This window comes from Phyllobates terribilis, unplaced genomic scaffold, assembly GCF_046119375.1.
Source record: "Phyllobates terribilis strain yellow unplaced genomic scaffold, ASM4611937v1 Scaffold_11__3_contigs__length_659146591, whole genome shotgun sequence".
Classification (NCBI taxonomy): Eukaryota; Metazoa; Chordata; class Amphibia; order Anura; family Dendrobatidae; genus Phyllobates; species Phyllobates terribilis.
Genome location: NW_027362771.1, coordinates 152,601,442 through 152,628,872, shown reverse-complemented (window position 1 = coordinate 152,628,872; position 27,431 = coordinate 152,601,442). Strand labels below are relative to the sequence as shown.

The 27,431-nt window shown below is 42.6% G+C and overlaps 1 protein-coding gene across 1 annotated transcript in view; it reads right to left on the bottom strand.

The window, feature by feature from the left end:
• Nucleotides 1–18,999, bottom strand: part of TMCC3 (transmembrane and coiled-coil domain family 3) — a 120,506-nt gene extending 101,507 nt beyond the window's left edge. The window contains exon 1 of the mRNA XM_073651688.1: nucleotides 18,679–18,999. Coding sequence (XP_073507789.1) covers nucleotides 18,679–18,756 — 78 coding nt within the window. The 5' untranslated portion in view covers nucleotides 18,757–18,999. The remainder of the gene's footprint in view (nucleotides 1–18,678) is intronic.
• Between the last annotated feature and the right edge of the window lie 8,432 nt (nucleotides 19,000–27,431).

Sequence of the window (27,431 nt, the reverse complement as noted above, 5' to 3'; positions counted from 1 at the left end):
CAGGGAAGCATAGGGCGAAACTTCAAACCTGAAGAGCTTTTCAGTTTACACTGCAGTATAATTTGCAGCAAGTGCAGGAGAGTTCTTAAACTGCCATGCACTTTACTGGCACTCTACGTAAAATGCAAGGAAATAATGCAGTGGAAAATCCACTGTTCTTCCACTATGGGAACTTAGTTTAAATCCCACAGAAATTAATCATGGCATGTTTTATACATGCAGAGCCCAACCAAGCCTCCACAGTAGTGCTATTAAGCTCCATCCTCTCACTATATGAGGGAGTAGGAATGTGCTCCGGCTCAACGTGGCTCCAAGTAACTTCTCATTTCATCCCATTTGTAACAATGACCACAACTGTCTGTGAAACAAACACTAAACTGTCAGATCTAATAAAGCAAGACTCAGATTTTCACTCATTATCCTATGAAATCGTATTGTAGCAAAGATGTGAAGTGCCTTTCAGATGCAGAGAAAGTCTTCACGCACACATTTGCTTCCCCCAATTTGCTGGTAATCATGCTAATGCAAGCAGATATACCTTCCTTTTTATATGGCATCATATGTATGTCTGTAAGAATCTTTCAGAAGAAGAGAAAAAGAAATGTGGTATGCACCATCAAACTCCATAGATATGGATGTATTCTCCCCTAGGATCAGACAGTCAGTCTGTAGGGCAACGGCCAGAGGTTGTGAGGTTCCATATTAATGGGTCATACAGGCACAGTGTACTGCTGTGTGCACTGTGCCCTAGAGCCGACATCTCACCTAGCCCAGAGGGCAGCAAACTGCACCACCTGTACAGGAGGCAACCCCTTGGGGGGAAAAATAAAGTGTTAGGCTGTGTGCCCACGTAGCATTTTTCAAGCGTATATGCTGCGGAATTTCCGCAGCGTAAACGCTTGAAAAACGCATGGTAATCCGCACCCCATGGTCCCCAATGGGATTCCGCAACTTCTATGCACATGCTGCGGATTTTTCCGCAGCGTTTATGCCGCGTTCAAAAATCCGCAGCATGTCATTTAATTTTGCGTTTCCGCAAGCGGAATTGCCTTAGTTCAATGCATAAAAAACGCAAGGCAATTCCGCATGTGGAAAACGCGCGAAAAATGCGCGATAAACGCGTGCGGAATTCCGCATGCGTTTTTCCGGGAGAGGACTTGCATTTATGCAGCAGAAATTTTCTGCTTCATAAATGCTACGTGGGCACATAGCCTAAGTGTGTGTTATTATATATAGCTGACAAACAGCACATTTCTGCATTAAGTTCCTGAAAATGATTCTATGAGAAGTACGTTACGGTAACAATGTAGTTGAAAGTCAACTAATGAGTAAAAGTAACTAATTTAATTTAATAGTTACATCATGCTGTTGTCTGAAATAACTGCAGCACTACCATGCCCAGAAGAGGCAATGGGTGGGTTGAGAGTGAGGAAAAAGGAATTTTTTAAAAAAGCACTCCCAGAAAATGTTTTATTACCTAAACCAGCCTAAAGGCTATGTTCACAAGTTGCGCTTTTGCATTTTTTTTTTTTTTTATTTTCAGCTGCGTTATACAGTACCAGCAAAGTCTATCAGAAATCTCATGCACAAATTTTGTTTTTTGTCCTGTTTTGTCAAAGAGCTGTGTTTTTGCATAATGCAGCATGTCACTTTCAGCGTTTTTGCTGCAAAAAACACAGGTATTAGGTTTTACTGCGTTTTTTTGGTGCCAAAACCTGAGGAAGCTGAATCAGGTTATTTTATTTATGTACTAAACTTTATCACCATGCATAAGAGACAAATGTACCCTGATAAAAATGCAGCAAAAATCGCAGCAAAACCGGCTTTTGTGACGTTTACTGCCAAGAGCAGGTTTTGCCTGCGGAAAAAAAAACGCAGCAAAATCACAACGTGAGAACATAGACTACATTTCATTTAAGCTAACTGCATTAATATGCTCAACAATCGCAGATTCACCAGTTTCCAGCACCGCTCCTGCAGTTCTCTTCTCACTCACCGAATCACACTGGGGTCAATGAGGCCGAAGTAGTTTTCATGCCAGTTTGAATCCGCTCCGCCGAAATGGGCAGAGCCGGTGCGTGGTCGTCACATTCATCAAAAATGCTGGCATTTTGTACACCGAAAATGCAACTCTAGTCTGAACTTTTATTTTTCCATTGATTCTTTAGAACGCATCAGTGAAATACTGAAATAAAAGAGGAGGTCTTCCAATGTTTCATCCATTTCATACAGATTCACAGAGACTTTCGTGGCATAATCAGCCGCAAAAACAGAGGAGAACATTTTCTGAAACTTACGGATCGGACACAAAGATGTGTTTTTAAAATGGATGTGCGTTTGGATCAATGAAACGTTATGGGTCAGTGTACTGTTCGAGAAAAAAAGGCAGTAATACAGACATGTCACAAGGATGTGGTGTAAATGGGTTCTAATTGGAGATCACTGCCACCTGAAGTTTTTAGCAGCGCAGTACTCCTCAATGAGAACAGATGAAAGCTAGACTAAACCTACCTACCGAATGGTCAGCTGACAGATATTATTAAAGGTGTATGGGAATCTTAAAAGTCTAAGGCCATGTGAACATGTTGAGTATTTGGTCAGTATTTTAGATCAGTATATATGCAAGCCAAAATCAGGAGTGGAACAATCAGAGGAAAGGTATAATAAATACAGAAGTGGTGACGTGTTTCTACCATCCACTCCTGCTTCTGGCTTACAAATACGGAATGTGTGCACATTGCTTAAGGATATATACCTTAGACAAGTGTAGGCAGACCACTCCGTCTAATATCCATCTTCTCTAAACTCCCCATACACATGCATGCTCAGTCAAGTGTGCATGTGTTCTCAGCAGGCAGCGGGGGAATAATCTCCTGTTGAACTCAACCATTAGTGTCTCCTTTAGCAGAGAACAAGGATCGAGGAGTTGCAATCCCACTGCCTAATCTCCTCTGACTGACATCTGCCCTAGATAGAGACACAGTACACCAATATACATCTAATGTGTATGACAACTTTATCATTGATCTACCTTCTCAAGTGCATGGCACCATCCTGACAGTTTAAATATGCAATCAGAATACGCACATCACCACCTCCTACAAATATGAAGAAGGTCTATAATATCAGGAAACCATAAACCTATAGGTTACGTGCTAAATATGATAATCTGTAGGTATACAGTAGTGTTCACAATCAGGAGTTAAGCACAAAATCTTTATACTAGGTTTTTATTTCCATGCATTGGGCACATTGCATATGGTTTTCTAATTCAAAACATGAAGACAAATGTATATAATTTTTAACTACTTTACAGAAAAATAATAAAAAATGAACATTGGTCTATTCTAAAAAAAAAATAGCAGTGTCTGCAATAGTCTTTACAAACTCACAATATGTATTTTTTTTGAGGATTTAGCATTCCTGTGAATCACTAACCTAATATTTAGTTGTATACCCACCCACAGTTTTTTAGAACTGTTTCACATCTATGTTGCATAGAGTCAACCAACTTCTGGCACCCGTTAACTATTATTCCAGCCGAGGATGTTTTGACTACATCCCACAATTTTTTGGCATTTGTTGGCTTAGCCTCAAAAACTGCATTTTTTATGTCACCCCACAAGTGTTCTATCTAAGGTCTGGGGATTGGGCTGGCCACTCCATAACCTCAATTTTGTTGGACTGGAACCAAGATTTTGCTCGTTTACTGGTGTGTTTAGGGTCGTTGCCTTGTTGAAATACCCGCTTCAAGGGCATTTACTCTTCAGCGTAAGACAACATGACCTCTTCAATTATTTTCATATATGGAAACTGGTCCATGATAACTGATATGCGGTAAATAGGTCCGGCACCATAGTAAAAGAAACATGCCCATATCATGATGCTTGCACCACCATGCTTCACTGTCTTCAGAGTGTACTGTGGCTTGAATGCAGAGTTTGGGGGTTGTCTGATGAACTGCCTGCGGCCCTTGGCCCCAAAAATAACAATTTAACTTTCATCAGTCCACAAAATGTTTCTCCATTTCTCTTTAAGCCAGTTGATGTGTTCTTTGGCAAAATTGTATCAACTTCAGTACATGTCTTTGTTTTAAAAAAAAAAAAAAAGGAGGGACTTTGAAGCTAATCTCTAAAAATCCCCGTACACAGACGTCTATCTGTCACAGTACTCACAGGTAACTGGAGACTGTCTTTGATCATCCTGAAGATTATCATTGGCTGACCCTTTGCCATTCTGGATATTCTCGATCCATTCGAATGGCAGTCTTCTGTTTTCTTCCACGTCTCTCTGGTTTTGCTTTCCATTTTAAAGCATTGGAGATCATTTTAGCTGAACAGCCTATCATTGTCTGCACTTCTTTATAAGTTTTACCCTCTCCAATCAACTTTTTAATCAAAGTATGGCTGTTCTTCTGAACAATGTCTCGAACGACCCATATGTCTCAGGCTTTCAAGGATAAATGCATTACAACATGTGCTGGCTTCACCCTTAAATAAGGGCCACCTGACTCACACCTGTTTCTTCACAGAATGATTGACCTCACTTGAACTCCACACTGCTATTATTTTGAACACACCCTCTTTCAATTAATTATTCAAATACACAAACTCAAAAACATGCAGATCATGAATGCGGAGTCTGTTGGTTTTCTAATCTACTGCACCAGCTGGTAAATTGTTTGACATGTGGTAATATAATTTATACCAAAAACAGTGATTAATCTGGTTAGTCATATTGGACTGCTATTATTTTGAACACTTCTGTATATGGCTGCTATCTGTAAACATAGAGCATGTGCCCCATTCCTTGTGGTAAATGGCCTTGCAAACACGACTTATGCAACAATCGGCTGACTTAACCCATTGCTGATTAGCTTTCCTGACTAAGAAATTACAATCATTATATAATATCTGTGAACATCTGTGAAATGCGTGGGGAATAGCATGTATGAAATCAGTGGAATGAGGCCAGCTGCATGCTTCGTTTCCAGCCATATCACATATCTCAGGGCTTACCCTTTGATACATTGTGATAAGCTCCACAACATTCCTCACGTCTCTATTCTTGTACCTGTATTTCAGTTTTCGTACCAGCCGCAGATCATTTTCTGCATTCTGACTCAAAGCTCATTAGGCACTTATCTATAAGAAGCCTGGCTGACTCAGGCTAGCCTGAAAGTCTGCAGGTTGCTATGAATTCCGGAAGATACCCGTTATAGATTTGACCCTGAAGCCAATGAAAGGCTAATAGAAATCTAGGGTTATGTAGGAGACTAATATTTTAGGTTAGAAGTTGCAGACGTAACCTCGGAAGGGAAGCAGGGAGCAGAATCTTTACCAGACATTCAGATATAAAACAAGATGAAACAATGGAGGGTTTTCCTGTCGCTCTGGCAACATCATAAAATGGTGCAATGTAGTCAGAGGTATAATGGCACATAGGTTAATGTGGTGATTGGATTCTGCTAGCCTATTATAATCTACAGGGATCCTGACATGCATTTATACTGGCTGATATGGAGACTGGAAGGCAGAGAATGTGTATTCACAGCCTGCATAAAGCATGGAAGAACGAGAGATTATTCACCTGTACCATTTCTAAGGCTCGGTGTCATAACTGAAAGCCGGCTTAGAAAAATCCAATTGTGTTCATTATTCATATAGTGTCAGGTGGGCAGCAATGGAGTTTTTTTCACCTCATTAAACCTTCACTTATCCAATAATGTTTATGTAAATGTGAAAAATACCGAAAGATTAGAAAGATGGGAAGTAAAGCGATTTGCCATCAAGCACAACTATATGACATTCATGTGACGCCAGCCAAAATTACATTTTGACAGTATAAAGTGAAGGCATCACCCCATACAATAACACTTATTATTAACTATCTCCATAAATTAAGATATGTAACATACTTTCATACTGCACCTCACATCCCCATTCTGGCACAGTTATTGTATGTATTTAATGCGGTTTTGTCATTTTTTCCTCAGCGCAATTGTGTCACAAAACCTGAAGGATTTCCTAGTAACAGCAAAGTGAATGAGATTCTTGAAAGCTCATGCGACATATTTTTTCCCTTGTAGATTTGAAGCAGTTTCATATCTGCACCATGTTAATTCTTGCAGCCTTTTTCCCTTATTCTAATGAATAGTGGAGGGGCTAGACCGCCTGAAAAATAAAACAAGTCAAAAATGCGGTTTACACTCCAGTTTCAGCCAGCTCTCTCCCAAAATGTGAAGCACGTGCCACACATCTTATTCCTGCACAGCCCTAATCAAGACTGGCATACGATACATCAATCTTAATTAATAGGGAACAGAGTTTCTGAAGGATGCCCTATTAAACCACATGCAAAAACTCCAACCATGAATTTACATGCAGTCCTGTTATCAATGATACTATGAAAACAAGCTTCACTCAACAACACTATATATTTGGGTCCAGTGGAGTGACAATTGGGATCCGAATGGAAAGATTAGCTCTTTAGGGTAGACTGGATCATGCACTATGAATTTACCTACACCCCATTCCCTTTCCCATCAATCAGTTGAACTTGATGGATGTGACTTTTTTCAGCTACATCAACTATGTACCTACATTTGATACTATGAAAATAGGTCTATTGGTGTAGTAAGTGCAACCTATCTACACACACACACTACAGCTGAAACTGACATCTTGTGGATTTTAAAATCTGCACCACACAAGACAATTTCCATGCAACATAGTTCTGCTGCATATGAAAAACTGTTAAAATATCAACCGCAGTCCTGCTATAGAACTGCTCTGTTTATACTACCTATACAACCCTCCAGTTTTTCCTTTCTGTAGGGACTGAAGGCCCCGATATACATTAGAGAGCTGTTGGCTAAATGACAGCTATGCCTCCTGATTCTACTAAACACTATGCTCCGTCAAGCGTTCATGTCTTCTCTAAGGGCCGGGGTCACACGAGCGTATGGCACGGCCGAGTGCTATCCGATGTTTTATCGGATAGAACTCGGCCCAATATTACACTATGGGGCAGTGCAGATAAGTGATTTTTTTTGTCATTGCGATTCGGCATGAGAAAACAATTGCAAGATGCTGCAACTGGCAGCGAGACTCCGTTCACTTGCACCCATACAAGTCTATGGGTGTGTGTGAAACATAACACTCGGATGTCATCCCAGTACAGTCCAATATACAGTGCCTTGTGAAAGTATTTGCCCCCCTTGAACTTTTCTACCTTTTGCCAAATTTCTGGCTTCAAACATAAAGATATAAAAATTCTAATTTTTTTGGGAAGAATCAACAAGTGTGACACAATCGTGAAGTGGAACGAAATTTATTGGATATTTTAAACTTTTTTTAAATATTAAAAACTGAAAAGTGGGGCATGCAATATTATTCGGCCCCTTTACCTTCAGTGCAGCAAACTCACTCCAGAAGTTCAGTGAGGATCTCTGAATGATCCAATGTTGTCCTAAATGACTGGTAATGATAAATAGAATCCACCTGTGTGTAATCAAGTCTCCGTATAAATGCACCTGCTCTGTGATAGTCTCAGGGTTCTATTTCAAGTGCAGAGAGCATCATGAAGACCAAGGAACACACCAGGCAGGTCCGAGATACTGTTGTGGCGAAGTTTAAAGCCGGATTTGGATACAAACAGATTTCCCAAGTTTTAAACATCTCAAGGAGCACTGTGCAAGCGATCATATTGAAATGGGAGGAGTATCAGACCACTACAACTCTACCAAGACCCGGCCGTCCCTCTAAACTTTCATCTCGAACAAGGAGAAGACTGATCAGAGATGCAGCCAAAAGGCCCATGATCACTCGGGATGAACTGCAGAGATCTACAGCTGAGGTGAGAGAGTCTGTCCATAGGACAACAATCAGTCGTACACTGCACAAATCTGGCCTTTATGGAAGAGTTGCAAGAAGAAAGCCATTTCTCAAAGATATCCATAAAAAGTCTTGTTTGAAGTTTGCTACAAGCCACCTGGGAGACACACCAAACATGTGGAATAAGGTGCTCTGGTCAGATGAAACCTAAATGTAACTTTTTGGCCACAATGCAAAAAGATATGTTTGGCGTAAAAGCAACACAGCTCATCACCCTCAAAACACCATCCCCACTGTCAAACATGGTGGTGGCAACATCATGGTTTGGGCCTGCTTTTCTACAGCAGGGACAGGGAAGATGGTCAAAATTGATGGGATGATGGACGGAGCCAAATACAGGACCATTCTGGAAGAAAACCTGTTGGAGTCTGCAAAAGACCTGAGACTGGGACGGAGATTTATCTTCCAACAAGACAATGATCCCAAACATAAAGCAAAATCTACAATGGAATGGTTCAAAAATAAACGTATCCAGGTGTTAGAATGGCCAAGTCAAAGTCCAGATCTGAATCCAATCGAGAATCTGTGGAAAGAGCTGAAAACTGCTGTTCACAAACGCCCTCCATCCAACCTCAATGAGCTCGAGCTGTTTTGCAAGGAAGAATGGGCAAGAATTTCAGCCTCTCAATGAGCAAAACTGATAGAGACATACCCCAAGCGACTTGCAGCTGTAAATCGCAGCAAAAGGTGGCGCTACAAAGTATTAACTGAAGGGGGCCAAATAATATTGCACGCCCCACTTTTCAGTTTTTAATTTTTTAAAAAAGTTTAAAATATCCAATAAATTTCGTTCCACTTCACGATTGTGTCCCACTTGTTGTTGATTCTTCCCAAAAAAATTTGAATTTTATATCTTTATGTTTGAAGCCAGAAATGTGGCAAAAGGTAGAAAAGTTCAAGGGGTCCAAATACTTTCACAAGGCACTGTACACATAGTTACGCCATGGAGGAGATGGAGAAATTACCGTCTCTGTCTCCTCCGCAGCTGTGCTGAGATTCTCTCATGTGAGAGGATCGGAGCACAGAACACTGACACTCGGCTCACGCTCACAGCAGAGCTGGGGTTGTGGGTCATTAGTATATCGCATCCGATGCCATACGCTACTGTGATTCCAGCCTAAGAGAGAGCCGCTGCCAGGAGTCTGGCAGAGGCTTATCTCACAGATGAACAAAAGGATCGGCCACTAAAAATTTTCAACGGTTGGATCCTTCTCTCACCAAATATCATTTGTCAGGGGTGAGTCAAGAAGCACCCATACACACACAGATTTGGCAGTCTTTCATCTATGGGGTTTAACCTAAAAGTGGTCATACAGTTTAGATGAATGTCCATTTAAAACCGTGATTTCAGCAGAACTAGCTGACTGCAATTAGTATTCCGGTGTGTGACTGTCTTAACGGCAGATGGAGTAACGAATAATGAGGCGTATTGGATTTCCACATGCTGATCCTATTATTCTGTACAGATAAATAACTACCAGAGGGAGGCGTCTTGCAACAGCTTACTACCCCACTTCAACTGGGCTGAGCCAGACGTGCATGACTAAGTGACCGGGTTGTTAGGGATTAAGCGGAATAGCTGTCTAATATCAATAGTAAATCTAAAACATGTCCAATCAAAGTGCATATATTATTCTTGAAGGGTAATCGGGTTCATCAATGGCAGGGTGGGAAAAATAGGCAGATCTGCATACTTCAATTTCTATAAGGCCGATTTCACACGTCCGTATATTTCCGGTACCGGAGATATCCGTGTCCTGGTTGTGTCACACGGGTGGCAACCGTGTGCCGCATCAGGATCACACGGACCAGCGCCTGGGAATCAGCGCAACAGTTAGCGCTGTTCCCAAGAGCCAGGTGCTGAACACTGCCCTCATCATGGTTCCCTGCCGGCGCTGCCATCAGCACGGGCAGGGACCATGATGAGGGTAGTGGTAGTCTGCTCCCGCAGTGTACCTGTGTGAAAATAAGAATATAATAAAAAATCCATATACTCACCTGTCCGGAGATGTCCCCCGCTGTAATCCTCTGACTGCGGACGCCGGAGGAGCCGGGTGACATCTCCGGACAGGTGAGTACATGAATTTGTTATTTTAGTCTTATTTTTACACAGGGACACTGCAGGAGCAGACTACTACTCCCCTCATAAACACTTGAAATATATTAAATAGTCATTACAAACAGAGTGATCTATGAGTTTCACTTTTTGGATTGAAGAAAATAAATTAACTTTTTGATGACATTTTAATTTTGTGAGATGTACCTGTACCTACAGTACAGACCAAAAGTTTGGACACACCTTCTCATTTAAAGAAATTTCTGTATTTTCATGACTTTGAAAATTGTACATTCACACTGAAGGCATCAAAACTATGAATTAACACATGTGGAATTATATACTTAACAAAAAAGTGTGAAACAACTGAAAATATGTCTTATATTCTAGGTTCTTCACAGTAGCCACCTTTTGCTTTGACTGCTTTGCACACTCTTGGCATTCTCTTGATGAGCTTCAAGAAGTAGTCACCGGAAAAGGTTTTCACTTCTCAGGTGTGCCCTGTCAGGATTAGTAAGTGGGATTTCTTGCCTTATAAATGGGGTTGGGACCATCAGTTGTGATGTGCAGAAGTCTGGTGGATACACAGCTGATAGTCCTACTGAATAGACTGTTAGAATTTGTATTATGGCAAGAAAAAAGCAGCTAAGTAAAGAAAAACGAGTGGCCATCATTACTTTAAGAAATGAAGGTCAGTCAGTCCGAAAAATTGGGCAAACTTTGAAAGTGTCCCCAAGTGCAGTTGCAAAAACCATCAAGCGCTACAAAGAAACGGGCTCACATGAGGACAACCCCAGGAAAGGAAGACCAAGAGTCACCTCTGCTTCTGAGGATAAGTTTATCCGAGTCACCAGCCTCAGAAATCGCAGATTAACAGCAGCTCAGATTAGAGACCAGGTCAATGCCACGCAGAGTTCTAGCAGCAGACCCATCTCTTCAACAACTGTTAAGAGGAGACTTTGTGCAGCAGGCCTTCATGGTAAAATAGCTGCTAGGAAACCACTGCTAAGGACAGGCAACAAGCAGAAGAGACTTGTTTGGGCTAAGGAACAAAAGGAATGGACATTAGACCAGTGGAAATCTGTGCTTTGGTCTGATGAGTCCAAATTTGAGATCTTTGGTTCCAACCACCGTGTCTTTGTGCTACGCAGAAAAAGTGAATGGATGGACTCTACATGCCTGGTTCCCACCGTGAAGCATGGAGGAGGAGGTGCGATGGTGTGGGGGTGCTTTGCTGGTGACACTGTTGGGGATTTATTCAAAATTGAAGGCATACTGAACCAGCATGGCTACCACAGCATCTTGCAGCGGCATGCTATTCCATCCGGTTTGCGTTTAGTTGGACCATCATTTATTTTTCAACAGGACAATGACCCCAAACACACCTCCAGGCTGTGTAAGGGCTATTTGACCAAGAGGGAGAGTGATGGGGTGCTACGCCAGATGACCTGGCCTCCACAGTCACCAGACCTGAACCCAGTCGAGATGGTTTGGGGTGAGCTGGACCGCAGAGTGAAGGCAAAAGGGCCAACAAGTGCTAAGCATCTCTGGGAACTCCTTCAAGATTGTTGGAAGACCATTTCCGGTGACTACCTCTTGAAGCTCATCAAGAGAATGCCAAGAGTGTGCAAAGCAGTCATCAAAGCTAAAGGTGGCTACTTTGAAGAACCTAGAATATAAAACATATTTTCAGTTGTTTCACACTTTTTTGTTAAGTATATAATTCCACATGTGTTAATTCATAGTTTTGATGCCTTCAGTGTGAATGTACAATTTTCATAGTCATGAAAATACAGAAAAATCTTTAAAGGAGAAGGTGTGTCCAAACTTTTGGTCTGTACTGTATGTATGGTTTCTTATTTAAGTCTGCACACATGTGACAGTTATATCTGTTTGCAGCTTTTATTTTCTCCCATAGACTGTCCTTCTCTGAAGGCTTTTAGTGCAGGTGTCTCATTTTGTGTTTGTTTTATAAAAAAAAATTACCAGACTTCCTTTCAGTAAGTATATTTTATGTCCATGTTATGATACAAATTTGCAGCTTTCATAACAATAATCAGTCAAAACATTACAGAGGTTTTCTAGGAATAATTTGTGTGCATCGGCTTGCGCTCATTGAAATAATCAAACCCAACGAGACGTCAGCATCCCTGCAGAGCCTGTCAATAAGGGCCAGAGGCGGCAGTGGACCTGCGGAGGGAGAATTTACGGTAGCTTGGTTTCTTGTTTTCAACAAGCGCAAGCTGACTGATCAAAAAATAAGAATCCATGGAAAGTCCCTTCAAAAGGGTTTCCCAAAACTAAAAATGTGTCACCTTTCCAGAGAATGATAAATGTAACGTGATAGGACCCTACTGATAATAACAATGGAAGTCCCAAGTAGCCCACTCTTCACGCCAGGTCTCTGCAGTGAATAAGCACAGTGAGGAGAACTTGAGTGGACTGGCTGTCATGCTGCTCCACACAAAGTCCATGGAACAAACAGATAAGTTAGTGAACAACTCTCTAACCTGACTTAACCTAGTGATCAACACTAATTGTACAACTGGCTTGATGCCCATAATACATTATAAGCAGCGTTCATATACAGCGGTTATCCTGCAGGTTTAAGCCGCAGCAGCCCTGTGACACTGTACTACTTCCATTGTTTCCTTGCATAATCACAATCTTGCAGGGAAACAACTGTTTCACCTACAAAGACCTTACAGTTTTGTTTGTGAACAGCAGTTTCCCTGCTAGATTAAGTGATACGTCAATGAAAGTAGAAAGTAACGGAAAAGCAATTAATGTGTATATTTTAAAACATAACCTTTAATAGGAATATACTGAAATTAATTGCAACCTCAACAATCTAAAACTAGTAATTCGTAAAGCAGATGATAAAAATAAAGAATTGACAGCCTGTACGTAGCCTGATTAAAGTTAAAGGGGTTGTCCACTACTAGGACAACCCCTTCTTGATCTAAATGTTTGGCCTCGATAAAATAAAAAGCCTATAGTCCTGTCCCGTGCTGGCGCCATTCCAGTGGTCCCGGGGCCTGGAATCCTGATCTTATTCTGACAGCGGTCCGTCTTTGAATAGGCAGCTTCTCAAAATGAAAAACCGCTCACTGCTAAAACAGTAGAAACGAATAATCCTGATGAGAAAAAAGAAAAGAAATAGATGGCAGACAAGCCGACAGTGGTCGATCTTAGTTATAGTGATCCATATTCCACAAACAAAAGCAACAATCTAGACAGGTAAATCTTCTTGACAATAGTGTAAATACAGCATTAATAACAGGCAGTATAAACGGGAACAATCTCACCAATGTAAAAGCTTCAAAATGTAGTCAGTGTTCCAAGTTATATCAAGGAAACTCCTTTTCCTCAGAAGGCAGGCAATAACCCTAGGGGGCACTAGGCACCAAAATAGCCCTGGCTTGTCCCCATGACTACCACCTAACAAGGGCAGTCCACAGCCATCTCTGGCTGCTAGGAAGCCTGGACTGTCCCAAACACGGGAGAATACACAAACTCCTTGCAGATGTTTCCTTGCTGGGATTTGTACTTAGGACCCCAGCTCTGCAAGGCTGCAGTTCTAACCACTGAGCCACCATGTTTCCTGATATGTTTCTCCAGCAAAGGTTCAGGGAATATCTACAAATCCCATTCTGCATTGTGCAAACAACCACTATAGCACTGTGAACGCAACTAAGGACAAAAGTATTGGGGCACATTGTACTGAATTCAGTTTTTTTTCCATTATGTCCCATTGCCACAGGTATACAAAATCCAGCCCCTAGCCACGCAGTCTGCTTTTACAAACATTTGTGAAAGAATGAATCATTCACTGAATTCAACTGTGGCACTGTAATAGGAGGCCACGGATGTGGCACTCTAGTTTATAAAATTTCTTCAATCTTAAATATTACACAATCCTCTCAATTTTCCACTCCTAATTTTTGCGTACAAATACTAATGGGAAATACTGACTGTGTGAATGTGACCTTTAAGACACATCTGTGTTTGGTGACTCCAAGGAGAATATAGAGTTGGTGTGGTGTGAATTGATTAGCAGGACCCAGTCCAGTGGCTATGACGGTAATCTCTGGCTGCTGGACGGGCGCCCTGAGAACCGCCTCTTACTTGTCGCCATCTGTTGCACTTTTCACTAGCCAGTCTGGCTCGACATCATTATCGTGGCCTGAGGCACTTGTGAACACCTTTCCGCTGCTCCAGAGTAAGGTGGCTGCATGCTTTATATCACTCCATCCGGTGCTTGGGCATGTAAGGCTTGCATGCAGCTGCTCGGCCATGGAAACCCATGCCATGAAGCTCCTGGCACAGATATTTTGTGCGGATAGCAATTCCAGAGGAGGTTTGGCTCTCTGCAGTTATGTTACAAAAATGTTGGCGATTTTTGCTTCAGCATACCAAGACATTTTAGACACTTGCATGCTTCCATGATTGGGGAAAGCCCTTTTCTGTTCCAGCATGACTGTGCATGGTTGGGGAAAGGGGAGAGAGTCTAGTATGGAAAAATTTGACAGGTCGCACAGAGCCGTGACTTCAACCCCAGCGAACAACCTTGGGATAAACTAAAGATTGTTAGACGGGCCCTTCTGTCCAACATCAGGGTCTAATCTCACAAATGCTCTTCTGGATGAATAGGCAAAAATTCCCACAGACATACTCCAAAATTTTATAGAAAACCTTCACAGAAGAGTGGAAACTGATACAGCTGCAAAGGGAGACCAACTCCGTATTAATGTCCATAGAGTTAGAATAATGCCTGAACTTGTCTGTAAACTCAAAACAATTTTGGAGTTTTGAAACAATTATTAAAAAAAAAAAAAAATGTAACAGACACAATGCAGGGAGGGTCTGGTATACAATTCTACAATATTCTGTTTCAGGCAGACTGGGAAGAACTGAAAACACTATAGAGAAAAATGAATGACCTGGGCGGTGCAGAGATAAGGAATTGAACACAACCCCCTCAAGCACAGGAAAGACTAGTGAGTTCCTGGAAAATATAAGCAAGCCTCACTCCAGGGCAATACGTTTTCAAGTCTATTCAGAGCATTTCCCATTCACTGCTGGTGTATGTGGCTCTGTAGAAATGCAGTTTAGGATGGAAAAGAAAATGTCAGCATGTCCAGGCAGCTCCAGTCCTGAGGAGCGGCTGAGAGAGACCTTACACCCTACACACTCACTGTGACTTAAGACTTGTTTATTCTGCCAACTGATGTCCATATTTCCCTCCGAATCTATTTGTTAAGGGGCTTGACACTTTCTAAACATATTTGCTAAATGTTTAAAAAAAAAAAAAAAGAACTCCATCTCCCTGACAGAATCCAAACTGTATTCAAACCAAGAAAATAAATGAAATATGGACATACAGTATACCACCACATAGAAAACCTCAGATCTAGCTAGTAGGAGAGGTCATGTTAGCCGAGCAATGAACTTACATATAGTAGGAGAATACCTAAACGGCTACACCACAATAGATTCTTGGCATTAGTCATTCACTAGCATCACTTGTGAATGGGATTGAGTTATTATCAGGTTAGGCTCTACAATATGAATGTGCCAGAAGGCTACAGAGAAGCTGCTACTATGTCCTGCTCCATTATCAGATTCAAGTTGCCCTTGAACACTAGTGCACCCTCATTACTGATAAACCTCATTTATACTGAGCTGACCTAGCGGTCAAAGCTATCTGTGGTGTCAGGGCTGCATCCTGAAAGTATTAGGCTGGGGCAACATGGCGACATGCGTCACACAACAGCAATTCTATGAAAAGTTGCACGACAAGAACATTTCTGCAACTTGCTGTGGTGGGACTATTTCACAGATGTGATTTCTCTGTAGATAAAATATCTTAGGCCTCAAAGCAAGTCATGCGACTTGTGTGCACCTAAGGCACATGTCTCGTCAATCTTGTGACCATCGCAAAAAAAAATAAATTTTGAAAACCTTTGCTACTTTGTGTGGCAGTATGTCGCAGGTCGCAACAAAACATTATAGGAAATCATTACATCCAATGTTTCTGTGTGTTGCTGCTATTTCAGTATCCATGTTGCCTTAGGGTATGTGCCCACGTAGCGTTTTTCAAGCGTATATGCTGCGGAATTTCCGCAGTGTAGACGCTTGTGAAACGCTATGTAATCCGCCCCCCATGGTCCCCAAGGGGATTCCGCAAGTTCAATGCCCATGCTGCGGATTTTTCCGCAGCATTTTTGATGCGTGGAAAAATCCGCAGCATGTCAATAAATTTTGCGTTTCTGCAAGCGGAATTACCTTTGCAATGCAATAAAAAACGCAAGGTAATTCCGCATGTGGAAATCGCGCGATAAACGCGTGCGGAATTCCGCATGCATTTATCCGGGAGAGGACATGCGGAAATGAAGCAGAAATTTTCTGCTTCATTTCTGCAACGTGGGCACATAGCCTTACAACTCCATACAACCTCCAAGTGGTTTTCAGCCAGTTCTATAAAGCTCTATTGTAAATCCATATGGCGCCAACGTCCTACAGAGACATATGGGATGCTGTATTACAGAAGTATTCTCCCATAGATGCAACTACATAAAAGGACAATTCAATCATCCTCTTCCCAAATGAGATGGGCCGCTAAGGGGCTGTTCACATTGCATTCAACATCTACATTGCTGGCTTCGTCGTGAGTTCTGTACCTGGAAAGACAAAAACCGCCAGAAAAGGACACAAACACAATCCAAAATTGAATATTTTGAACTTAATTTGTGTCTTTATATTCACTGAATCCATTTTTTTCGGGGATTCAGACCAGGACTGTGGAGTCGGAGTCAGTGTCTATTTTGGTGGAGTCGGAGTTGGTACAAAATGGACCGACTCAGACTCCTAAAATATAATAAATTGGGTACAGTAGTTCAATGCAGTTTGTGGGGAATATTCTTTCTTACGAATTTGGGAAAGTTATGAAATGTCCTATAAATGTCTGTCCTATTCCTGATCCAAGGGTCTAGACTTTTAGCTGAGATGAATCTGTGCTACAGTAAATTTATCACTTAAACATGAGCCATGTATGAGGGAGTCGGAGTCGGAGTCATGGAAATTGAGGAGTCGGAGTTGGAAATCGGAGGTTTGGCTTACCGACTCCACAGCCCTGATTCAGACAGAACTCCTGACACTAACATAAGGGCTAAATGCAATGGGAACAGTTCATTACTCTATTTAGTAAAGATATGTTAAATCAATCATATCTGTTTTCAAACAGTCGATCATACAGAATGACATATAAGCACTGCCCAACCGTTACCTACACAAAGCACAATTGTAGTTTGCATCGCTACATAGGGGTATGGCTTACAAGTCTCACCAGCTGTTCGGACAACAGGCATTACTGAGTGTATCATATTCCGGATTAGTGGTGCACCTGGCACAAGCTACATTACACATTCTGACTCTACCCGGGTGAGGGATGCCAGTCTTAACAAATCTCTTCCAATACGTTGTGAACATAGATGAGACAGACATTTTTTTCTTCTTTAATCTAGTGGAGTTTCTAAATCAGTTTGGTGACCGGCATTGTCCATCATCTCTGGTTGAGGAAACAGAAATGTGTACAAGTATATAGTTTATACATCCTTTAGTCATATTACATCAAGAAAATGATAAAGCAGAGCGGTCCTGACACACTGATCAGCACTGGTGTACAAGTCGGCACTCAAAACATGCCACTTGTACCAGTCTTACCACTGTTCCCCTGCCAAACAGTAGAGCACCATGGAAGTGGCACTAGGGAGACCATGTCCTAATCTGTCTGCATTGGGGGCTTATTAGTCATTGGTCGACCATGCAACTTCTGAGATAAAGCCCACAATGTACAAAAGCTGCAAAAGTTTTGGGCATCAAATTCGACAGTTGATATCGTTTCTAACGTAATGCCCAACACACACCCAAACATTTTACATTATGACAAAATATTCTGCATTCAATTGAAATGGGCAAAATCCGCAGAATACCTGTACAAGAATCGCGGCAGATAGGGCATTAGGTATAGAAATCTGCCTGGATTTATTCTGTGCCGTCAATACATAGGTGCCCATTCCACAATATGTACACACACTACATTGTGCCAGGCACTGTCATATGTGCACAATGAGCAACTTTGTTACAAAAAAAGCCAGAAACACTAAATTGCTGATATTTGTGGTTTCCTATGATACATACAATGGGAGGTCTGAGATGAAAAAGGAACAAGAAATAAGAGCAAGAATACAGTGAGACCCTCAGCTGTTGGTTGTGGTCTCCAGCGTGACACATACATGACCCTCATAGGGAGAACTGTGACAGCAAACACGTCACAACAACATTAAGCGACATTTAAAGGTGCAAGATGAGTCATGTACAGATCCATAAGCACATATATAGTATACATGTTACATACACACAGGCGTGTGTGTATATAGATGTACATTGGTCTGCATACCAGTGCTCTATAGTGTGTGTGTGTGTGTGTGTGTGTGTGTGTGTGTGTGTGTGTGTGTGTGTGTGTGTATGTATGTATGTATATATATATATAGTACCCCACTCCATAATAATGACACTGAGTACATTAGTCCAGGTGCACTATATCTGACTGCTGGAGAACTACAATCCCTAGCACGGTGTGGCAGGAAGCAGGGTCGGCATGCTGGGACCTTTAGTTCCACCCCAGGCTGCCCGCCTGCCCTCAGCCGTGAGTAGCTCTCTCACCCTGGTCTTGGTCCTCTGGTGCCTCTCAGGATCCGAGTAGGTCCTGTCCACGGCTATTCCGGTGTCGCTGCCCGGCATGGTGTCAGAATCCCCCGCTGCCTGCCCGGGAGGAAAGGTTCTGGGTGTGTTAGAGCGGGCACGCTGCCTGGCACATAGCCGGGGGCACCCACTGACCACGGAGCTGGCGGTGCTGTGCCTGCTGTGGGTGCTGCGCGCTCGCTCCGGGTATGTCCGTGTGTATCAGGGTGGATCAGACACGCCCCCTGCACGCTGCACCCCTTCGCTGCTGAAGAGTTCTCCGCACACCGCTCGCCCCAGGCACACGGACACACACTGTAATGTCCGCTGCCTGAAGGCTGAGAAATTGTGAAATGTGCCTGCAGATACCGTGATCACATCCACGTGATGGAGTCTGCTCAAAGAGCATGTCCACCTGAAGAACAAAGCAGAGAGGGAAAGGGATAGATTGGTTTAGGAATTACAATGGAAGGATCTTATAAAATAATTTACAGTAATGTTTTCTTAAATGGATGTTCCCATAAAGACAGCCTTAGTCCATCTGATGCCTGCATGGGGGTTATCCTACTGCCTGGGACCTGCATTCTGTGTGGGGGTCTCCTGTCCTGGCAGAGGTGAGCCTTTCTTTTATTACTAGGGCAGCCATTTATCTGAGTGTTGTAGGGGCCAGTGCTGCCCAGGGCAGGATCAGCCATCTGTCAGGGGGTCTCTACATAGTCTGGAGGGATTCTGACAAAGCCCTCATTCACACCTCACATTTTCTACTAGTAGTTTTAACAGATAGCACTTCTACCTAGTATATGATTTATGATTACAGTAACGGATCAAACTCCCATGGCAAGTCTATGGATCCCTGAAAAATGTGGACAGCACTCGGATGCCATCTATGTGCTGTCTTTCGTTTGCAGACTGATAGGTAAAATTTGAGAAACCTCCATCAAAAAACTGATGCAACTCTGACCAAACACAGATCAAAAACACTGATGAAACTAGGACCATTTTTTTTGCATATGAGAAAAATCACTGACATCTGCACGAAGCTTAAGGCAAAATATGGTATGAGTGTCATCAGTGTTTGGTTTGTGTGTCGGTATTTACCATCAGTGTTTGGTTGGTGTGTCGGTATTTACCATCAGTGTTTGGTTGGTGTGTCGGTATTTACCATCAGTGTTTGGTTGGTGTGTCAGTATTTACCATCAGTGTTTGGTTGGTGTGTCGGTATTTACCATCAGTGTTTGGTTTGTGTGTCGGTATTTACCATCAGTGTTTGGTTTGTGTGTCGGTATTTACCATCAGTCTTTGGTTGGTGTGTCAGTATTTACCATCAGTCTTTGGTTGGTGTGTCAGTATTTACCATCAGTGTTTGGTTGGTGTGTCGGTATTTACCATCAGTGTTTGGTTGGTGTGTCGGTATTTACCATCAGTGTTTGGTTGGTGTGTCGGTATTTACCATCAGTGTTTGGTTGGTGTGTCAGTATTTACCATCAGTGATTTTCACGTGTGGATAAAGAAATGACTAAGCTTCTCCTATCCATTACAATGTTAATCACAGACCGCACACGGAGTCTACACTGATGGCATCCATGTGCTGTCGGTAATTTTCATCTGTGATGCCAATAATAAAACAGACATGTCACAATGATTTTTTTGCAAACACACAGTCTGCAAAAGAACATGGACATGTGAACAGCCCTATAATGGTTATGTGTTCTACCTGTGAGAATGACGGATAGAACTCGTGCATGAAAAACGGACATCTGAATGAGGCCTAAGTTACATTGAGTCACTGTGTTTTAAGCTCATAATAAACAGGACATTGCATTCTTGTCAAGTTTCTGCGGTCGTGCCGACTGGGGCACTCAGTAGCCCAGCATGCTGTCCCACGAGGGTATCACGGTGGCAATTGCCCAGTTCCATGGCCCTGACCAGTGAAAAGAAAAAAGGGGGGATTATTTATAGGGTATTATAGTTATTATTATTATTATTATTATTTATTATTATAGCGCCATTTATTCCATGGCGCTTTACATGTGAAAAAGGGGTATAATACAAGAACAATAACAATAATCTTAAACACAATGTGACAGCAACTGGTACAGGAGGAGCGAGGACCCTGCCCGCGAGGGCTCACAATCTACGAGGAATGGGTGAGGATACAGTAGGTGAGGGTAGAGCTGGTCATGCAGCGGTATGGTGGAGCGGTGGTTACTGCAGGTTGTAGGCTTGTCGGAAGAGGTGGGTCTTCAGGTTCCTTTTGAAGGTTTCCACGGTAGGCGAGAGTCTGATACATTGGGGTAGAGAGTTCTAGAGTAGGGAGGAAGCACGGGAAAAATCTTGTATACGGTTGTGGGAGGAGGAGATAAGAGGGGAGTAGAGCAGGAGATCTTGTGAGGATCGGAGGTTGCGTGCAGGTATGTAACGGGAGACTAGGTCGGAGATATATGGAGGAGACAGGTTGTGGATGGCTTTGTATGCCATGGTTAGGGTTTTGAACTAGTTTATGGATGATCCATGACACCAGCGGAGGTATCTGGCCAGGGATGGCCAGCGCTGCATATGGGGTCCCGAGGAGATAGATGGTAGTGCAGCAAGGTAGATCACTCCCCTCAGCTGGAGCGGGCCCCTGGGGTGATGATGGGGGTTGTGATGAGCAGTGCAGTAGAAAGAAACAAAGAGGCAAATTAATTCAATCTTTACCTTTACTGATGATGGATGGCAAGTTGATTCCAGGGGGCACTGGTCACTAGGTCCAGGGTCCAGCAGCCAGCCTGGAAGCAGCTGGAGTCCACTCCACCAGGTGGGATCAGTATGCCTTCCTTCTATCCTTTATATTTAGATTCTCAGATGCCTGTCAGCTGATCTGTTCCTCTTTGTGCTCCCTTCTCTCTGTAGTTTTCTCAACAAGCAGGCAGTGCGAGCCTATCAGGGGTGTTGTTCTGTTTCTTACTGCTCCAGGCTCTCTATACTGCTGTGCTTTTGAGTGTACACGTGTGACCAGCAGACTTGTAATCCTCTGGTCTCCAGACTTGGCTGCCGGGGCTTTCAATCCCCTGAAGAGCCCAGGACTCTGGTGTCCTCCTCTTAGCGTGAGCCTGGGGTCAGCCTGCCGAAAAACCCTGACTACCCCCCCAGAGCTCTTGTCTCCTGTAGCCTCTTCTCCCTTTCTTTCCTCACACTACTCCCTCTCTCTCCTCCCCCCAGCCAGAGGGGGCTGTAACTCCACAAAACTAGGAGCTTGTGCTCCCCCTTCTGGTCAGGGATCAGGCCTGTGTGTGGATGCGTGGTTACCTGATGCAGGGAGCTCCATTTACCTCCAGACAGGATACCACCCCCCGTTAGGGAGGCGATACCATTGTGGCTGCCGGATCGCAGGGGCGCCACATACACATCGGAGGGTGTCCTACCTTTGGGACCCCCACTGACCTGCAGAATATGGCACTCCCTGTTGGAATGGACTGGCAGTGCACTTACTTGACCGCTGCACCATTCATTCCCTCTGGAGCTGCAAAGAGCTGCACTCATTTTTTTACAGCATGGAGAATGAATGGAGCGGTAGTCAGATGTCCAATCTGCACTCCATTTTGTAACAGGGATAAAGTTGCCCTGTTCGGGATTAAATCTCCGTTTTGATGATCGGTGTGGGTCACAGTGGTCAGACCCCCTCTGATCAATTAGTCATCTATCCTTTGGGTATGTGATATCTTATTTTCACTGGACAACCACTTTAAAGTTCAAGTTTTTACAAATGTCTGGATTGGATTTACAAGCACCTAGTTCCCAATCGGTATTTTTGTGTGGAAAGAGGTGGCAACCTTCGTGCCAACACATAAAAACTATCTTTATAAAATCAGAAATCAAAAATTCTCCATGTTTTTTCTATGCTTGGCACTGGTAGGAAATAGTCTTTTCTAGTGGATGCACTTGGTCACTGCTGATTTTACTTCCCATTTAACTTTCTTTCTTCTTCAGTATTAAACTGGCTGCAATTGTCTTTTATTTTATTAGTTTATGGTGGTTTAGCAAATGGTTATAGCCACCATTTATTTAAGATGAAAGGATTCTGGGTCCCAAGATGTGACATGGGAAAGCCGAGTCTGGTTGAATGCACAATGATAAGTAAAACTTTGCCTTTTTAGAATCAAAACCTATACCTGTAAATCAAGCCTTAGCTTTATCATTACAATTAAATACTTTTTCCTCAATACATTACTCATAATAGAGAAATCTTTTATATCTTATTATAGTTTATCCAAATTATGATGTTTTTTTTTTACATTTTAACATCAAGCATAGTAAAATAAAGGATTGAAGTGCTACAAATTTGTAGTATTTACTGGTTTAACAGCTCTAACTTTTATTTTTTAAAAGCGGTTTTTAGACTTTTTTTCTTACAAATTACTTAAAGGGGTTGTCCGCTCACAGCATATTGCTGACCGCACTCACTTGAGTCATTGTCTGACACTCCTAAACTAACTCTATGTATGAGATCGCTGAGAAGTGAATAGTTATTTCTCCCAAATCACCCATTCTCCCCCTGTATGGAGGAGTGGGCCAAAATCCCTGCTGCAGTGTGTGAAAACTTGGTCAAGAACTACAGGAAACCTCTGACCTCTGTAATTGCAAACAAAGGTTTCTGTACCAAATATTAAGTTCTGTTTTTCTATTGTATCAAATACTTATTTCATGCAATAAAATGCAAATTAATTATGTAAAAATCATACAATGTGATTTTCTGGTTTTTATTTTTAGATTCTGTCTCTTACAGCTGAAGTGTAACTACGATAAAAATTACAGACCTCTCCATTCTTGTAGGTGGGACAACTTGCAAAATCAGCAGTCTATCAAATACTTATTTTCCCATCTGTATAAGTCATCATATGACATTGTGGGGATTCAACACTCCGCATCCAGCCAATCAGCAGCAAAGCTCAGCTCTATTCGATGCGTAGCAGCTGCTGACGGGTACTGCAGAACAGCTTCTATTCCCTCCTGTAGCCTTGTTCAGCAGCCAGAGCAAATAGCACTTGATCTCCTGGGGTGTCGGGTGTTGGGCCCCATCAATTTCTTATTGACAACAGTTTTTTGTGGTTAAAAAAGGTCATTAATGGCAAAGGGACTGTTTTGAACTGATGTACAATGCAAGTCACTGCGTATACAGTAAAATTGTAGACTGAATAACAGTAGGTTGTAAAGAAGCGAATGAAAAGCTAATAACACAGTCTGCATCCTCCTCAGTGGAAGTAGGGTGTAGAATTACCTATCTGCCGCAAATATCTTCCCGTGCATTTCGTTGTCCTAAACAGTGGACATAAAGTGTAAGCTCATGTTCCAAATCACATACAATAAAAATGGTGATATATTTTTATACTAGATAAAAACCTGAGAAACATAGTAAATACATTCTCTTCACTTGTAACTATCATTTATTTTCTCTTATATATTTCACCCATCTTACACCTTATGTCCCCCCCCCCCACTTCCGATCACTTAAAGGGGTTGTCCACTACTGAAACAATCTCTTCTTGAACTAAATTTTTGGCCTCGATAAAATAACAACACCTATACTCACCTACCACTATGCCGGCGCCATTCCAGTGGTCTTGGCACTCGCGGGATGGGCTGTGATGTGGTGGAATCCCACGTGTTGCCCGGCGCCCAATCCACGCGTTTGTATGTTTTGAACATGAAGAGGAAGCCAGGGCTGCAGCTGATCTGACTTCCTCTTCATGTTCAATTTCATATGATGGTGGAGACAGTGACCCAGCGCTGATTGGGCTCAGGGCACCATGTGTGATTCCACCACATCACAGCCCCGGGACTGCCAGTGCCAACAACGCTGGAGGGGAGTATAGGTTTTTTATTTTATCGGGGCCAAACATTTAGTTCAAGAAGGGGTTGTCCTAGTAGTGGACAACCCCTTTAAGAAACTGCTGAGACATGCGCATATCGGAAAACAGAATAGCTCAGCTCATGCATGAGAATGTGCACTGATCCATGGACTTTCTATTGAGCCCGAATACCACTCCGTGCGTACACTCATTTTGTAGCTGAGCGTTTCTGCTTGCAAAGCTGTGCGTTTCTGAGCAGACTTGTGAACGATCAGTTGGGGCTACAAGAGCTGGACCCACACTGATCTGCTGGACTTATAAGAGTTAGTGTTAGAATCCTCCTGTTTGTTTTTTCCATCTTGTGTTTTGCGGTCACATGACCATCTGCCTTTATATTCCAGCTCTGCCCTTATGGCTTTGCTGGACTTCAGTGTTTGACTGTTTCTCTAGCCTGGTGCTTCGGTGCCTTTCTCTGTCAAGCTCGCTTGGTCCTCTGGGACCTCTAGTACATTTTTGTCAGTTTGTCTTTTTTGTGTTCGTTCTGCAACAACTTCTCTGTTTAGGAGGTGTCCCATTTTTGTCCCAGTCCTTAGTTCTTTTAGGGACCCCTCCCTTAATTTTATAGGTCTTCATTCAGACTAGCTGAGGACTAAGGCGGGTCTGTTCACTAGGAACAGGCAGCCCGCTACATCATAGAGATTCAGCTTAGTCTTACTGTAGGGACAGCCTTCCCTATCTTTCCTTAGTACTTGTTGCAGATCATAACAGTAAGTCCAGCCCAAAAAACTAAAAGGAAAGAAATTCGGGGATCAGTAAGGTTTCCGTCCAGGATTTGGCTCAACGCCTGCAGGGATTGTCTCTGGAGGTGGCCGAGCTTCAGCAACACGTGAGTAGCTGTTCTGGAGCGCATTTTGTCGAACCCAAGGTAGGACTGCCTGATGTTTTTTATGGTAAACAGCAAGATTTTTTTTCCTTTAAAAATGCTTGTTTGTTATATTTTCGTTTGAGACCAAGGTCCTCTGGGAATGAATCACAGCGCATTGGTTTTATTATGTCACTTTTGCGCAATGAACCACAGGGGTGGGCCTTTTCTCTCCAGCCTAATGATCCGTGTTTAAGGTCTGTTGAAGAATTTTTTTCTGCTATGGGGCTATTATATGACGATCCTGATTCTCATCTGCTGAATCAGAACTCAGGCGTTTGAATCAGGGGTCAGATGATGTTGAAAATTATTGCACACACTTCAGGAGATGGGCTTCAGAAGTTAAGTGGAATGATCCTGCGCTGAGATATTTATTACTTGCTGGTCTGAGTGAAAGGGTTAAGGATTAGCTAATTGCATTCCCTGCACCTGAGACTCTGCAGGATGCTATGCAGTTAGCTGTTCGTATAGACAGGAGACAGAGGTGCAGGCTTAATGAGGTAAAGACTCCTGTAATGTCATTTCCTAGTCCCCAGAAAATCTGCTCTGACGGCGGAGAACCGATGGAGGTTGGGGCGATGTCACTCCGCTCTCAGGAAAGAGACCGGAGGTTTACCAAGGGATTGTGTCTTTATTGTGGTAAAGCTGACCATTTGATTAAGTATTGTGAGCGTCGTTTAAGTAAAGAAAAAAAAAGGTCAGTTATAGCTTGTTTACGCTCTGCAGGAGTATTTCTTTCTGGGAGTACTACTTTGCAGGGAGATTTGATTGAATTTCAGGTATTTGTGGATTGTGGTTCAACACTTAATGTGATTGATAAAGGGTTTTTGGAAAACCTTAAATTGAAATCCAAACCTTTGTCATCACCTATTTCTGTGATTGCAACTGATAACACTCCTTTGAAATGTATTACTCACAAGACTTCTGCATTTTCCCTCACTATCAATGGAGTTCACCAAGAAATTTTGGACTTGGTTATATTGGATAATTTGCCCTCTCCAGTTGTTCTAGGATTGCCTTGGTTAAGACTGCACAATCCTTTATTGGACTGGTCTAATAATGTGATTAAGTCTTGGAGTCCGAAGTGCTATGATAAATGTTGTAATGGTCGCATTGCGGCTGTGGAAATAGGGGAATTACCGGTACCTATTCAAGATTTTTGGAGGTTTTTTTCGGAGGAGGAGTCGCAAGTTTTACCTCCTCATAGGGATTATGATTGCGCCATTGAGTTTGTTCCGGGAGCTACTCCTCCCAAGAGTTTAATCTGACTATCCCTGAAAGAAAGGCCCTGGAGGAGTACATACAGACTAGCCTGGCTGCTGGTCACATTAGACCTTCTAAGTCGCCTGTGGCAGTTGGATTTTTCTTTGTTAAAAAAAAGGACGGCGGTTTACGTCCATGTCTGGATTTTCGTGAAATTAATAAGATTACCGTACGCAATTCCTACCCATTGCCGTTAATTCCTGACTTGTTTAACCAGTTAGTGGGGGCCAAGTGGTTCTCCAAAATTGATCACCGGGGGGCATACAATCTATTATGAGTGAAGGAGGGTGATGAATGGAAAACTGCCTTTAACACTCCGGTAGGTCATTTTGAGAATCTGGTGATGCCTTTTGGTCTTACCAATGCACCTGCATTTTTTCAGAACCTTATTAATGACATCCTGAGACCTTTGATTGGTAAGAATGTGGTTGTGTATTTGGATGACATTTTGATTTACTCACCAGTTCTAGAGTCCCATTGGCAGAGTGTACGTGAAGTTTTGCAGTTATTGAGTGATAATTCACTCTTTGCTAAGCTGAAGAAATGTGAGTTCGCTGTGCAGAAAATTAGTCTTTTGGGCTACATTGTCTCCAGCGAGGGCTTTGAGATGGACCCTGTGAAGGTTCAGGCTGTGCAGGAATGGCCTAGGCCTATTGGTTTGAAATCTATACAGAGATTTTTGGGTTTTGCCAATTATTACAGAAAATTAATTAAGAATTTTT